The sequence below is a fragment of the Hypanus sabinus genome, chromosome 4, assembly GCF_030144855.1.
Source record: "Hypanus sabinus isolate sHypSab1 chromosome 4, sHypSab1.hap1, whole genome shotgun sequence".
NCBI classification, from domain to species: Eukaryota; Metazoa; Chordata; class Chondrichthyes; order Myliobatiformes; family Dasyatidae; genus Hypanus; species Hypanus sabinus.
The window spans coordinates 152,085,364-152,101,119 of NC_082709.1; the positions used below are offsets into that span (position 1 = coordinate 152,085,364).

Below are 15,756 nucleotides of genomic sequence, written 5' to 3' on the forward strand. Positions count from 1 at the left end.
CTAGCTGTTTGTCAGTCACCGCCAACCGACCGCCCCCCCGATGACGCGCTGGTGTCGCGGTGACGCACTGACGCACTGACGCACGGGAGAAGGCGCTGTTGCTGCGTGAGGCACCTCGGGCTCGTCGGTGTGCCGTTGATGATCGTGAGTATTTGAAGCCTGAAAATAATCCTCGCGAATATTCTCATCGGTAATCTTCGTGTAGTAGCTCTTCAGCGCCGGCCGGCCGGCCGGCATCCTTGTGTGTCACACTGGGCGCCTGTCCGCATTAACGGTCGACATTGTTCTTGAATCTTCTCACAGGACCTTAACTTCTGATCTTCCCGGAATTGCCGATAGTTTTGCCTTCACAGTACTTGTATATAATTAACCCTCCTCGGGGGTATTTCATCGGGCCTGGTTCTGCCTGTTTCGAGCGAGCTGTGTTTTATTTGGTTGATATATGGGAAGTTGAGAGATGATCTGAACGTTCAGAGTAACATTCCGATGGGTGGGGGGGGGGGGTTCAAGATGTTTGAATGATTTATTTGGACATCGAGTCTAAACCAATTTTTAGATGAAGAAAATCAATTACAGGAATAAACTTGGATTTGGGATTCTGATTTAGAAAAGCATATGTAAAGAGCCCCACGTGTGGGGCTCATTACACATGAGTGTTAGAATCGGTATTGATATTTGTGAAGTGTGCTTTTGTGTTGGGCTGGAGTCATGGAGTCACACAAACGTGAAATAATACTCGGCTATGGAGTTTTTTTTCCAGCCCACTGGTAGTTCAAACGTGCATGGCCCTCCTTATGCCTCAAGTTTTTGATCACGCCTGTTCGCTATGTGCCAAGATTTCTTTAGGATCCAAAATCAATGGATCTGAATCTTAAATGATTGAGAATTCATTGGATTGAAAGGGAGAAATGCACAGATTTAAAATCTATGTCTAAAGAAGTTTCTCCCTATTCTAGCCCGATATGGTTAAACTCTTTCTCTGTGACTCTTCTATTCCTCGACTTTTCAGCAAGAGGAAATCGGCTATAAACATCTGCCCTGCACATCAATTTGTTGAGCTCAAAATTCTATATCTCTTAGTGTACTTCGTCTTCTTGATGTTTGATCAAATGATATATTCCTAACTGTAATAAAAATAGAAAATACTGGTAGGGCCAACAATTTTAGAGAGAGAAAGTCAGTTGCAAGATCCTAATCTTTCATTACTCTTAATGTCCTTGTGTAATTTAGCCTACTATTCTCTTTATGACAGCAGTGTTCTGAATGATTATTGAATTTCACCTACAGTCACTTTTGATGCAAAGTGCCTGTTTTCCAGTTTGATTAGTCACCATCATCAGAACGTTACAAGCCTTTGCATATTATTTTTTTTCATGTTCAGGCATTCTATTTTTTAATCTTTACTATTTACGTGCAAAGAACTTGACAAAACCTCATTGATCTCAGATGTTAAGTATAAGGACATAAGAAAAGAGGCTGCCATTCAGTATGATAATGGCTGATGCTCCCTAGGCTTCATCTTCTTTGCTGATCTGTTCTCCATGTTCATCAATTCACAAAATGGATGTACTTGCTCCTTGAGCACCCTCAGTGTCATCTGTGTGAAGAATCTCCTACAAACCTCAGGTTTAAACAACCACCTCCCATCTTACCATTTTATTGCTTCCTCAACTTGTTCCCACTGATGAAACATAACATCTACCCTGTTGTGCTTGCTAAGGATTTTGTATGGTTTACTAAGGTCACCCCTCATTCCACTAAATTTCGAAGATTATGGATGCTATTTCCTTAGCCACTGTTAATAGAATAACCTCATTCCAGGAATTAGCCTGATGAATTTGGACTGGTTCCAAAGAAAGCATGTCCTTTCTTAACTAAGGGAATCAAAACAAGGGCCTCAGAGATACCCTGTACAATTGTAGCAATGTATAACATTGTAATGAGGCCCAATATCATTCCAAGTACAACTGCTCTTCTTCCATCTGTGCGTTTTGCAGCCTTTCAGATTCCCTATCAACTTCAGCTAATTTATTTCTACATCTGTGTTGGAATAGGCCAGGTCAACCATCAGTGATTACTAGTTAAGATTTTCTCACTCCAAAATTGGTGGTATTTTGGACAGTGACAATGCATATCTAAAGTTACAGCAGGATATTAACCAACTTGGAAAGTGTGCAAAGGAATGGGAGATGAAATTTAATTTAGATTAGCACAAAATGAAGTATCTTAGGAAGTTAAAATAGGAGAGGACATACACAGTGAATGGCAATGCCCTGGGGAGCACTGTCCTCTGCAGATCCCTCCATTTCATTTCATGTTCATGTGCCTGTTTAAAAGCTTAGAAGTAAACCATAGAAACAGGCCCTTTGGCCTCTATGCTGAACCCATTTAAAATGCCTAGTCCCATCGACCAGCTACCAGACCATAGCCATCCATATCCCTACTATCCATTTACCGATCCAAACTTTTCTTAAATATTGAAATCAAGCTTGCATGCACCACTTGCACTGGCAGCTCGTTCCACAGTCTCACCACCCTCTGAGTGAAGAAGATTCCCCTCATTTTCCCTTTAAATTTTTCACATTTCACCCTTAACCTGTGACCTCTACTTAGTCCCATCCAACCTCAGTGGAAAAAGCCTGCTTACCTCTCTATACCTCTCATAATTATTTTGTACACCTCTGCAAATCTCCCTTTGATCTTCCATATTCCAAGGAATAAAGTTCTAACCTATTCAATCTTTCCTTATCGGGTCTTCCAGGCCTGGCAGCATCCTTGTAAATTTTTGCTGCTCTCTGTCAACCTCATTTACATCTTTCCTCTGGGTCGGTGACTAAAACTGCACACAATGCTCCAAATTAAACCTCACCAATGTCTGGTACAACTCAACATCACATCCCATCTCCTGTACTCAGTACATTGATTTATGGAGCGCAATACACCAAAAGCTTTCTTTATGACCTTATCTACTTGTGACACCACTTTCAAAAGAATTATGTACCTGTATTCCCAAATCCCCTTGTTCTACCACTCTCTTCAATGCCCTACCATTCACTGTGTAAGACCTGCCCTAGCTGGTCCAACCAAAGTGCAAATCCTCACACTTATTTGCATTAAGTTCCATCTGCCATTTTTCAGCTGGTTCCAATCCCACTGCAAGCTCTGATAATCTTCCTCTCTGTCTACTACACCTCCCCCCCAATCTTGGTGACATCCATAAATTTGCTGATCCAGTTAACCACATTATCATCTAATTCATTGATATAGATGACAAACAACAGCAGACCCAGCACCGAACACTGCGCCATTCCACCAGTCACAGGGCTTCAGTCAGAAAGGCAACCATCTACCACCACTCTTTGGCTTCTCCAACAAAGCCAATGTCTAATCCAGTTTACTACCTCATCTTGAATGCCAAGGAACTGATCCTTCCTGACCAACCTCACATGTGGGACCTTGTCAGATGTCAATGTAGATAACATCTACTGCCTTGCCTTCATCAGCTTTCCTGTTAACTTCTTCAAAAAAACTCTATAATAGTTAGACGTGACCAACCACACACAAAGCTATGCTGACTATCCCTAATCAGTTTCTCTTTCCAAATACTCAGAAATATCCCTCCCTTAGAATACCTTCCACTGACTTTCAGACTACTGATGTCAGACTCACTGGCCTATAATCTCCTGGTTTAATTTTAGAGTCCTTCTTAAACAGCAGAACAACGTTTGCTAGACTTGAATGCTTTGTTACCACTTCTGTCACTAAGGATGATTTAAATATCTCTGCTGGGGTTCCTGCAATTTCTGCACACCTCCCACAGTGTCCAAGGGACTCATTGTCAGGCCGTGGGGATATATCCGCCCTAATTTGCTACGAGACAGCAAACACCCACTCTTATATAATCTGTTTTGGGTCCATGACCTTTTTGCTGCTTTGCATCACTTCTATAGACGCTGTGTCCATCTCCCGAGTAAAAACAGATGCAAAGAAATCCATTTAAGATCTTCCCCACTGCCCCCCCATCTCTTTTGGTTCTATATAGAGATTACCATCCTGATCTTTCAAGGAACTAATTTTGTCCCTTGCAATCAGTTTGCTCTTAACTTACCTGCAGAATCCCATAGGATTCTCCTTCACCTTGTCTGCTGGAGCAACCTCGTGCTTATTTTAGCTCTCCTGATTTCTTGCATTTCTTGCAGTGTTCTCTTGCATTTCTTATACTCCGTAAGTTCCTCATTTCTTCCTACATGCCTATGCCTGCTATGCACCATGATTTTTTTCTTAACCAGGACCTCAATATCTCTTGAAAACCGAGGTTACCTAAACCTGTTATCTTTACCTTTTATTTTTACTAGAGGACAGCTTGTCCCAATCCACACTTTCCAGATCCTTTCTGATACCATCAAAATTGGCCTTCCTCCAATTTAGAATCTCATCCTGTGGGCCAGACTTATCCTTTTACATATCTACTTTGAAAATTAATGGCATTATGATCACTAGATGTGAAGTGTTCCCTCACACAAACTTCTGTCACCTGCCCTGTCTTATTCCCTAATAGGAGATCATGTATCATACACTCTCTTGTTGAGACCTCTATGTACTAATCAAGGGGACTTCCCTGAACCCATTTGACAAACTTTATCCCATCTCGTATTTTTATAATATGTGGAAAGCTAACAACCTTACATTTCTTGCAGCAGTCTGCGATCTCTACAAATTTGTTCCTCTAAATCCCATGGACTGTTGGGTGGGCTATAATTTTAGTCCCTTTAACATGGTCATAACTTTCTGGTTCCTCAGTTCCACCCATAAAGCCTCACTAGATGAGTTTCCCAGTCTGTCCTGACTGAACGCTGCCTTAAAAATTTCCTTTACTAGTAACGCCACCCCTCTCCCTTTAATCCTTCCTGCTCTATTACATTTAAAACAATGGAACCTGGGAATATTGAGCTGCCAGTCCTGCCCCTCCTGCAACCAAGACTCAATAATGGCTACAGTCATAATTACATGTGATTGTCTATGCTCTGAGCTTATCTACTTTTCCGACAATACTTCTTGCATTGAAATATATGTAACTCAGGACACCACTTTTCATTCAAAGGTCAAATTTAATGTCAGAGAAATGTATACAATATACATCCTGAAATGCTTTTTCTTTGCAAACATCCACGAAAACAGAGAAGTGCCCTAAAGAATGAACGACAGTTAAATGTGAGAACCCCAAAGTCCCCTCCCCCAGCTCCCCCCTCCCGCGCATAAGTGGCAGTGAGCAATAATTCTGTCCCCCCAACAGCAAAATTAAATGCACATCGGTACCATTACTGAGCCCAAGCCTGTGCTAAGCATTAGCAAAGACACAGACCAAAGTTACCCCAAAAGCTTCGCATTTCATCTGAAATTCAACAACCCACAGGTTCTCTTTCTCCCTGGCAAGGGAGAGGGAGGTGTCCCCCATTTTCACAGCAAGCGGGAGACATAACAACAACCCACTGGTTTATGATCTTAAAAATCTGTTTCATCGCTTTTTTTCGAGCTCTGTGTCTGAAGATTGCAAAGACCTCGGGTCTTCAGGCCCACAGCGAAAGACTTTCTGGCCTCCCCAACAACACACAAGTCTCTTGTCATGACACCGACCCTCGATCTGCCCGTCTCCAGAGCCCCGAGATATTATGCTTCCAAACACGATAGAGATTCTCGGGATCCCGAACTTTGTCTGAGGTTTTAGCAACATCTGCGTCTACAACCTCTCCACTATCTGTCTGGCATTCTGGTTCCCATCCCCCTGCAACTCTAGTTTAAACCCCTGTTACGAACCCCGTAACTGGGTCACTTACCAGCAAAGATAGAGAGGTCCATTGAAGTCTGATGATACTATTTTTAATAGTATTTATTAGTAAAAACACACAAAAATAATATCAATGCAAATATCCAGATGATATATGTCGTCAATACTAAATCTAAAAGTGTGAGTATAATAATAATCAATAAGAAATAAACTCTATGGTTGTCTAGGGAATAATGTATTGTCCGATGGAAATATAAAAGTCACTCAGTTCATGCAGGCTGCAGCCTTTGGGGACTGCTGGGTTTGCAATGGTTGGAGAGAGAGAGAGAGATTTGGAGAAAAACTTGCCGATTCATTTTATGATTTCGATCCGTCGTAGTCTCGTTGGTGTGGCCGTTCACTTGTGGCCTCTCCTTTAGCTAAGCCGTTCTTCCGTGGTGAGCACGCCAATCCCAGGCAAGGGAAGGACGCACACGAGCCCCCCACCGGCTGTCGCTATTAAACGCTGTCACGGGATTTCTAGTGTTTCTCCTGGTGCGTCTGAAAGGGTTGTTCCCCAGACCCTCTTTTATCCTTACTCATGGGGTCTCAGATGTCAATCAGGTTGGGATGATGCAATCCCTCAACCAGCCCACTCTGGTTGTCCCCTGAGGGGCTTCAATGAATAGTACAGTACTCAATACACAATTCCGTCTCCAAGAGACAATGGCCGTTGTCAGTGGCTTTGTTTTGCTGAGGCCAGGACACATTCCAAACCTTGTGGATTCTCTCTCATTTCCTGGGTCCCAGACCCAAATTAATAGTGATCTTGCGATTCTCAAAAAGGAGGGGGCTACTTTGTACCCTTCGGCCCCTCAGAGTTGTGGCACATTGGTAACACCCCCTTCCTTCTAAGATTTTTACCACCGGTAAAAATGAATTAATACGGAGTCTTACAGGATTTTTCAGAATCTAACACAATACAAAAGTTTTTTTTTCACTACAGAGTAAAACAGTTATAAATTCAATTCAGCATCTAAACAGTTAACAATTACATTGTCACTTCCTTTAATATCTTAACATCTTGTACCTTAATAAATTCTTGTAGCATCAGACTCCAATTTAATAACCACCTATTTTTTATTCCTTCCCTTCAGCAAACAAAAACTAAAGAGTTGTGATCTTAGCTTACGTGTATACTACAAAAGTTCATGCAAATACTAATCTTTATGTTACTTTCAAACTTAACAGTCAATCTTCCATGGGGTTCTCTTTATTATTCACATGCTTTGTCGAAATCCCTTAAATCCGGATCCTGTTATTTAAAATGGCATCCCGTCAACCCTCGCCCCTTTTCCAGTTAACTCCCATGTGGTTAGCTTGTGCGCCAGTGTGGAATAGGCCGTTGTATGCTCCTTTCATAGGAGTTATTTTATCAACAATGTGTTCCAAACTTAGACCATTTTCCGAATTTCCACACAATTCTTTAATTTTAAGCAAGTCGTTAATTTTATCTTCAGGACCCTTCATGCTATTAGTTTTCAGTTTAAAATCTACAAGCGATGCCTCTTTGTCCAAACAGCATTTCAAATTCTGCCTCTTCACAGCACTCTCTTGAATAACAATAGCATGTGGGGCACCTTTACATTCCAAATCAACCTGTAATTGATTCGCAGGCACCATCTTACCAAGCCATTGTCTCTGTAGCCTGATTGCTGCTGCTGACATCAATCCAGACTTTAAATTTTCTTCATTCAATTTAGGAACTACACTTTTCCCTTTTCCTTCATTAATAATATTCACCTCACCACCTTTTATCTCCTCACTAACTTTTAACATACCTTGGAACACAAATAACTGGGAATTCTCACCTCCCACTAGTTCCAAGGTTAACCCTTTCTTCACTGAACCAAGACCATCTGACCCACAAGGACTGCATTCCTTTTCAACTGAATCAAATACCTCAGACTTTTTCTGAGCTCCATTACTAGGTTCAGTACCACGTGTATCCACATCTTGAACACACTCAAACGGGACATCTGCCTCTTCCAGGCTTTCAATACCCGTACCCTTTTCAAATTCTAAATTCCCCTGATCCTCCCAGTTCCTCTCTGGGCAACTCCCTTCTGGAGTAAACTCAACCCTGTGGGCTGAAACAACCTCATCTGCCAACCCAGCAGACTTCTTCAAGGTAATGGCATCCTTTTCATCTAGGACTGCCCTCATTTCATTATTGGGAACACATTTAAAATTTTCAACTTCTTCAAGCAGTTCTGCCAAACCAGGCAGATCACCCATGTCCAACCCTGGACCTTTTAACAGCATTATCTGTTTCTCCGTGCCTCTATAAATTTCCTCCAGGCTAAGTGCAGGTCTACCTCCTCTCCCTTACTCTTTTTCACTTTCTTATTCTCCGTTTTACCACCCTCTAACTGTTCTTGGTACAGGGTCGGTAAAAACGTCTCGGCCAAATCGATACTGGCCTGATTTAAACTGGTCTCTTTCTCAGCTGCCTTTTCTGGGATATTTTCCAATACCTTAGCCAAAAACACATTCTTCACAATATAATGCTGAGTTACGGCCCTCTGCACCACCCGCTTTTTCATTGACAACCTCACCTCTGTGAGATTTATTCCTTTTGCAATATTTATCAAGTCCGACTTTGTGGCAGCCTCTAGCGCCTCTAGAGTCGGGTTTTCTATAAATTCGTCAACGTCCATCTTTGCTGGTTTCCCATTTGGTTACCAACGCAACCAAACCCACGTTTGGACTTAAAAGCCCGATTCACTAGGCCTCCAATTTGGTATTAAATCTTGAGATGAGGCCCCCATTTTGTTACGAACCCCCGTAACTGGGTCACTTACCAGCAAAGATAGAGAGGTCCGTTGAAGTCTGATGATACTATTTTTAACAGTATTTATTAGTAAAAACACACAAAAATAATACCAATGCAAATATCCAGATAATATACGTCATCAATACTAAATCTAGAAGTGCGGGTATAATAATAATCAATAAGAAATAAGCTCTATCGTTGTCTAGGGGATAATGTATTGTCCGATGGAAATATAAAAGTCACTCAGTTCATGCAGGCTGCAGCCTTTGGGGACCACTGGGTTTGCAGTGGTTGGAGAGAGAGAGAGATTTGGAGAAAAACTTGCCGATTCCTTTTATGATTTCGATCCGTTGGAGTCTCGTTGGTGTGGCCGTTCACTTGTGGCCTCTCCTTTAGATAAGCCGTTCTTCCGTGGTGAGCCTGCCATTCCCAGGCAAGGGAAGGACGCACACGAGCCTCCCACCGGCTGTCGCTATTAAACGCTATCACAAGATTTCTAGCGTTTCTCCTGGTGCGTATAAAGGGGTTGTTCCCCAGACCCTCTTTTATCCTTACTCATGGGGTCTCAGATGTCAATTAGGTTGGGATGATGCAATCCCTCAACCAGCCCACTCTGGTCGTCCCCTGAGGGGCTTCAATGAATAGTACAGGACTCAATACACAATTCCATCTCCAAGAGACAATGGCCGTTATCAGTGGCTTTGTTTCGCTGAGGCCAGGACACATTCCAAACCTTGTGGAATCTCTCTCATTTCCTGGGTCCCAGACCCGAATTAATAGCGATCTTATGATTCTCAAAAAGGAGAGGGCTACTTTGTACTCTTCGGCCCCTCAGAGTTGTGGCACATTCGTAACACCCTTCCGCCCCGCAGCACAAGCAAACCTTCCTGCTAGGATATTAGTACCAGTTCAGGTACAAACTGTCTCTTCTGTACAAGTCCCACCTTCCCTGGAAGAGGGCCCAGTGATGCAAAAATCTTATGCCTTCCCTCACACACCAATTTCTTAGCCATGTGTTAAACTGTATACAGGTGGCCCCAGTTTTTCGAACGTTCGCTTTACAAAAGAACTACATTAGTACTTGTTTTCACTAACCAAAGATTGATTTTCGTTTTTATGAAAAAAAGATGCCTGCTTTATACGTGTGTTTACCCGGAGAAAGACTACCATGACTGTGAAACGTTGTGCGGGCAGTTGTGTGCGCATGCGTGTACGAGATGTACGTACGTATGCATGTGCGTGCATAGGTGTGTATGTGCCGGTTTTTTTTTCTCTCCATATCAATTTTGGCTCGCTGTCTTCCCGATTTTGATAAGTGAAACTACACCGCACATACAATATTTCTACTTTATATAGGCTGTATATTTATCATATCATTCCTGCTTTTACTATATGTTAGTGTTATTTTAGGTTTTATAGGTTATTTGGTTTGATTTGGTAGGTTATTTTTTGGTTCTGGGAACGCTTAAAAAATTTTCCCATATAAATTAATGGTAATTGCTTCTTCGCTTTACGACATTTTGGCTTACAAACTGTTTCATAGGAACGCTCTGCCTTCGGATAGTGGGGGAAACCTGTAATCTTCCTAATTCTGGCTTCACAAGTACATGGAACGGGTAGCAATCCTGAGATCACAACCCTGGAGGCCCCATCCTTTAACTTAGCATCTAGTTCCCTGAACTCATTTCGCGGAACCCTGTTAATCTTCCTCCCTATGTCATTGGTACCTACATGGTCCACAACCTCTGGCTGCTCATCCTCCCATGTAAGAACGTTGAGAACTTGAACTAAGATGTCCCGGATCCTGGCACCCGCTTCTTAAACTTTAGCAAACTGCCTGATTCCACTACAACCCCGGTAACCCATTCTAGACACCCATTCTTGGCATAAAAAGAACTTGCCTATCACATTGCTGTTAACCAAAAAGCACACCCTTTGGTATGCAGCGAGAGGTCCCGAGTTCGAATCTGGCCGGCTCCCTTGCACACTCTCCATCCGGGCCTGGGTTGAGTGTCGACCTCGTAAAGAAAAAAACCTGGAGGGTGATGGGCTCCACTAGGTTTCAGATGCCCAAGACACGCCATACAATGAGCACACCAAAAAGATCATTGCAAAAAACTTGTTGTGACGGCGCCCTGACGACTCCACCACACAAAACAGTTCTGACAATCTGCCCTATCTAAGCTTCTGGTAAGTTAAAATAACCTCTATCAAGTCTTCCCCAAGCCTCTGATGCTCTAGGGAGAACATCCCAAGTTTGTTATATGCTCTAATCCAGGACTCTTCTGCACCCTTTCTATAATCCTTCCTATAATGGGGCAACCAGAACTGAACATAATACCCCAAGTGTGTTCTGACTGAAGTTTTGTATAGCTGCAACATGACTTTCTTGCTTTTATGCTCAACACCCTTACCAAACCATTCCATACACCTTCAGCACATTATCTACTTTCAGCGACATATGGATCTGTACCCCAAGATTCCTCTGTACCTCAATGCTATTATTGGAATTGGTTTATTATTGTCACGTGTAGCAAGGTACAATGAAAAGCAAGCAGCATAGACAGAGTCCATGGATGGGAAAGCTGGTTCTGTGTTGTCTGACTTATGTCCTCAACTTTGTACAGTTTCTTGTGGTCATAAGCAGAGCAGTTAGTTGCCATTCTAAGGCTTTATGCATCCCAATAGTATGCTTTTTATGGTGCATCAATAAAAATTGGTAAGGGTTGATGGAGACATGCTAAATTTATGTAGCCTCCAGAGGAAGTATGGACATCTGGCCATGGCATCTGTGTGGACCAGGACAGACATTGGTGATGTTCACTGCTAGGAACTTGAAACTCTCAACCTTCTCGACCTCACCACCACTGGTGTAAACACCAACCTCCCTCAACCACCCACCCCTATCCCTTCCTGAATTAATGGCCAGTGGTTTTGTTTTGCTGACGTTGAGGGAAAACTTGTTGTCATAACACCAAATTACTAGCTACCTCCTTGTACTCTGAATCATCATTATTTGAGATCCAGTCCACTTTCAACGGTATCAATTGCAAACTTATGGATGAAGTTAGCAGAAGCTGACCACACAATCATGAGTGTAGATTGAGCAGAGTTGGGGGCTTGTCTGGTTCTGCATTTAACTGTATACTTTCTCCTTTCACTTGACCATACAAAGTACAATTGCCTGGATTAATCTGCCACTGTATATCCTGCTGTACACTTTGATTGACCTTTACACTGTCAACAACTCCACCCATCTTGATGTCATCCGCAGGTTTGCTAATCACATTTTCATCTACATTACGGATGGACGATAAATGCTAATGTTGACATTTAGATCCTGAAAAATGAACAGAGTCTGGTTGTAATCTTGTCCAAGTCACAGGGAATTACCTAAGGGGTTAAATTTTCACTGAGTAGTTGGTATCTGGAATAAGATGCCAGAGGAGGTGGTGGTAAGAGCAGGTACTTGAATGACCGAGATATAAGAAATTAAAGCAGGCTAGTGCTATTACTAATGATAGCATGGGTGGTTGGCATAGACGTGATGGACTGTTTCTATGTTGTATATCTCTATGACTATGAGTGACCTGCTGTCTACTCACATTCCATTGCATGCTCACTCTTAACTTCCCTCAGTTTATAGCTTATATGAAGAAAGGGCCAAATTTTCCTCTCTAACCCTTTTTTAACTCATTGGCCAGATGACCATATTTACAATTTATTCCAGGGAAATCCAGGCCTTGCCATATCAGAGATGTGGCCATTGCCCTACCTATCTTTCCCACACCCTCCCTGCAGCATGCTAGCAACTGCTTTACATCAGACTGGCCTTTTTATTCTACCTTTCATCAATTTGGGGTCATCCTGAACTCTGCTGCTCTTAACTCAGTGTGTACCAAGTCCTGTTCACCTATCCAGTCTGTACTTGTTGACCTACACTGAATTCTGGTTAGATATAGACTCAGGTTTTAAAACTCACCCCCACGTTTTCCGGATTCTCCATGACCTTGCATAACTCTTTGATCATCAGCAAAATTAATTTGTTGCAGAACTTTCATGTGTCAAGGTGCTAGCTCCCTCCTGTTCTCTGCTTATAGCTTCCTTTTCCTAGATACTCTGGGAAAACTGTCTATTTGGCCATCTGCCCCAATATTTCCTCATGTAGTGGGATCAAAATTTGTTAATATTTTGATAAGCAACTAGTGTCAATCTGCTGCTATATAAAGTGATATAGGATGTGGAAACCATAGAAAGGGTGCAGAGGAGATTTACAAGGATGTTGGGGAGTATGCCTTATGAGAATAGGTTGAGTGAACTTGGCCTTTTCTCCTTGGTACAATGGAAAATGAGAGGTGACCTGATAGAGGTGTATAAGATGATGAGAGGCATTGATCATGTGGATAGTCAGAGGCTTTTCCCTAGTGTTGAAATGCCATTCTTAAGGTGCTTGGAAGTAAATACAGAGGAGATGTTAGGGGTAAGTTTTTTACACAGAGTGTGGTGAGTGCGTGGAATGGGCACTGGCGAGGGTGGTGGAGGCAGAAATGATAGGGTCTTTTAAGAGACTCCTGGATAGGCACTAACCCTAGATAATTTCTGAAGTAAGTACATGTTCGGCACAGTATTGTGGGCTGAAGGGCCTATATTGTGCTGTAGGTTTTCTATGTTTCTATATAATCGTTATTGGTTTATTCATTACTTAAAACCAAAAATAATTGTATTCATCTCAGTAAAACAAATTAAATACATATTACACTTTGCTCAGTCTTTAATGACCTGATCAGCGGTAGGCGATGGTGTACTTATTTATTTATCAGAATGGTAATCCACAGAAGTTGATTGACAATATCCCATCCTGGCAGCTATATGAACAACTCCTTTTTATGATAGCCAGCCAATTTTAGTATGGATGAGTGTGAAACTAATTTTCATAAAAATCCATCAAGTATATATTGGCCTTCAGAATGGAATATTTGCATACTTTGGTCTATATGTAACGCTAGCGAGTAAAGACATGATGAATGGAAAATAAAAGTTATAAAGTGGAAAAAAAAGTATGCAACAAGAGGTTTCACCTTGTGAGAAAAGGAGAGCAGAATGCAAATGTTATTAACCTATTGAAGGTATGCACAGAACCATCCGGTCTGAGATTTGGATCAAATCATAAACTAACCAATGGTGTAAAAATCTTACTTCTACCTGTTCTGCTTGTTTCAGTTGAAGTGTAATTCAGTTACCATTCCCTAGGATTTCTATAAGCAGGTAACCAAACTAACACTCAAGACTAACAGCTAAAATCAGCATTTTGAGAGTGTATATTAATTTGATTGTTTCTGTCCATTCTAGTATCTTTCCTGTTTGGCAGCACAAATGCAATCTCTTGGTTTGTATTGATTTTAGCAATGGAATTAATTACCTAAAACTATACATAAGTCAGTCTTGATTATTTAATTTATTACAAGAGTACCGGCACCACAGCTTATCAGGATTTATAATTGTGTTTGCAATTCCCATGTGTGAGTTCCTAATCTTGAATGATATTTTTTTTGTAAACCCAAAGGTCAAAGATGACTGATCCAGATGTTGTGACTGAAGTGCCTGCAGCTTTGAAACGACTTGCCAAATATGTTGTGAGAGGATTTTATGGACTAGAGCATGCACTAGCTTTGGATATCCTCATTAGAAACCCCTGTGTCAAAGAAGAGGACATGTTGGAGCTGCTGAAATTTGACCGTAAACAACTGCGAGCAGTTTTGAATACATTGAAAAATGACAAATTTATTAAAAGTAGAATGCGAGTTGAAACTGCTCCTGATGGTAAAACTACAAGACATAATTATTACTTCATAAATTACCGTCTTCTGGTGAATGTGGTGAAGTACAAACTTGACCACATGAGGAGAAGGATTGAGACGGATGAACGAGATTCTACAAACAGAGCTTCTTTTAAATGTCCCAACTGTTACAAAACGTTCACAGATCTGGAAGCCAACCAACTATTTGATGTAATGACAGGTACAGAGAGTTTTGTACTTGCACAATGTTCCATTTTTAAAAAAAAAATCAAGTGCTTTTAATTATCTAAAGTTATTCGATGGCTGCATTAATGAATATATGATTCCTACTTTACTCTTTATTTCCAATCTCTGAGAAAACAGAACACTACAAATTAAAAATATTAAAATAAGCATGGATATCTTGGGAAAAGAAAGAATCTAGGATTTCAAGAACCCTCACTGGAAAGGCTCATTTGTGAAAAAGGATTAAATTGAGCTAGAAACAGTTACATCTAAAGAGCTTATAGTCATAAATTTATGCACGAGGAGTGGAAATGAAAGTGAGCCACTGGTTACTTCCCCAATAAACAGCAGAAGTTTTGGGAGAAGAAAAATGGGACAAATGGGAAGTGGTATGAGGGTAACTTCTAGCAATACAAAGGTAATTAATTTGATTGATGAATCAAGTTTCAAAAAGAAAAGGTAGATTTTTATTTACATTTTATATCAAAATGTTATACCATATTTTAACTGAAATATCATTCTTGAATCTCCTTTAAAAGCTTGTTTAGGAAAAGAGTGGGCTAGCAGGTCCCAAGATATATATCTTCTGATCGTCAGTTAAATATAGAGATAATAGACAATAGGTGCAGAAGTAGACCATTCGGCCCCTCGAGTCTGCACCGCCATTCTGAGATCATGGCTGATCATTCACTATCAATACCCAGTTCCTGCCTTGTCCCCATATCCCTTGATTCCCCTATCCATCAGATATCTATCTAGCTCCTTCTTGAAAGCATCCAGAGAATTGGCCTCCACCATCTTCCGAGGCAGTGCATTCCACACCTCCACAACTCTCTGGGAGAAGAAGTTCTTCCTCAACTCTGTTTTAAATAACTGACCTCTTATTCTCAATCCATGCCCTCTGGTACTGGACTCTCCCAACATCTGGAACATATTTCCTGCCTCAATCCTATCAAATCCTTTAATTATCTTAAACGTTTCAATCAGATCCCCTCTCAATCTCCTCAATTCCAGTGTGTACAAGCCCAATCTCTCCAATCTCTCTGCGTAAGACAGCCCTGCCATCCCAGGAATCAACCTAGTGAATCTACGCTGCACTTCCTCAATTGCCAGAATGTCCTTCCTCAAAAATG

At 41.4% G+C, this 15,756-nt stretch overlaps 1 protein-coding gene across 2 annotated transcripts in view; it reads left to right on the plus strand.

Annotated features, from left to right (window-relative positions):
- Window positions 1-63: 63 nt before the first annotated feature.
- Window positions 64-15,756, plus strand: part of gtf2e1 (general transcription factor IIE, polypeptide 1, alpha) — a 63,125-nt gene continuing 47,432 nt past the window's right edge. The window contains exons 1-2 of one of the 2 annotated variants that reach the window (XM_059968444.1): window positions 64-144; window positions 14,164-14,618. In XM_059968444.1, coding sequence (XP_059824427.1) covers window positions 14,171-14,618 — 448 coding nt within the window. In that variant the 5' untranslated portion in view covers window positions 64-144; window positions 14,164-14,170. Of the gene's footprint in view, window positions 191-14,163; window positions 14,619-15,756 lie in introns of both variants that reach the window. The other variant, XM_059968445.1, reaches the window with a different exon arrangement.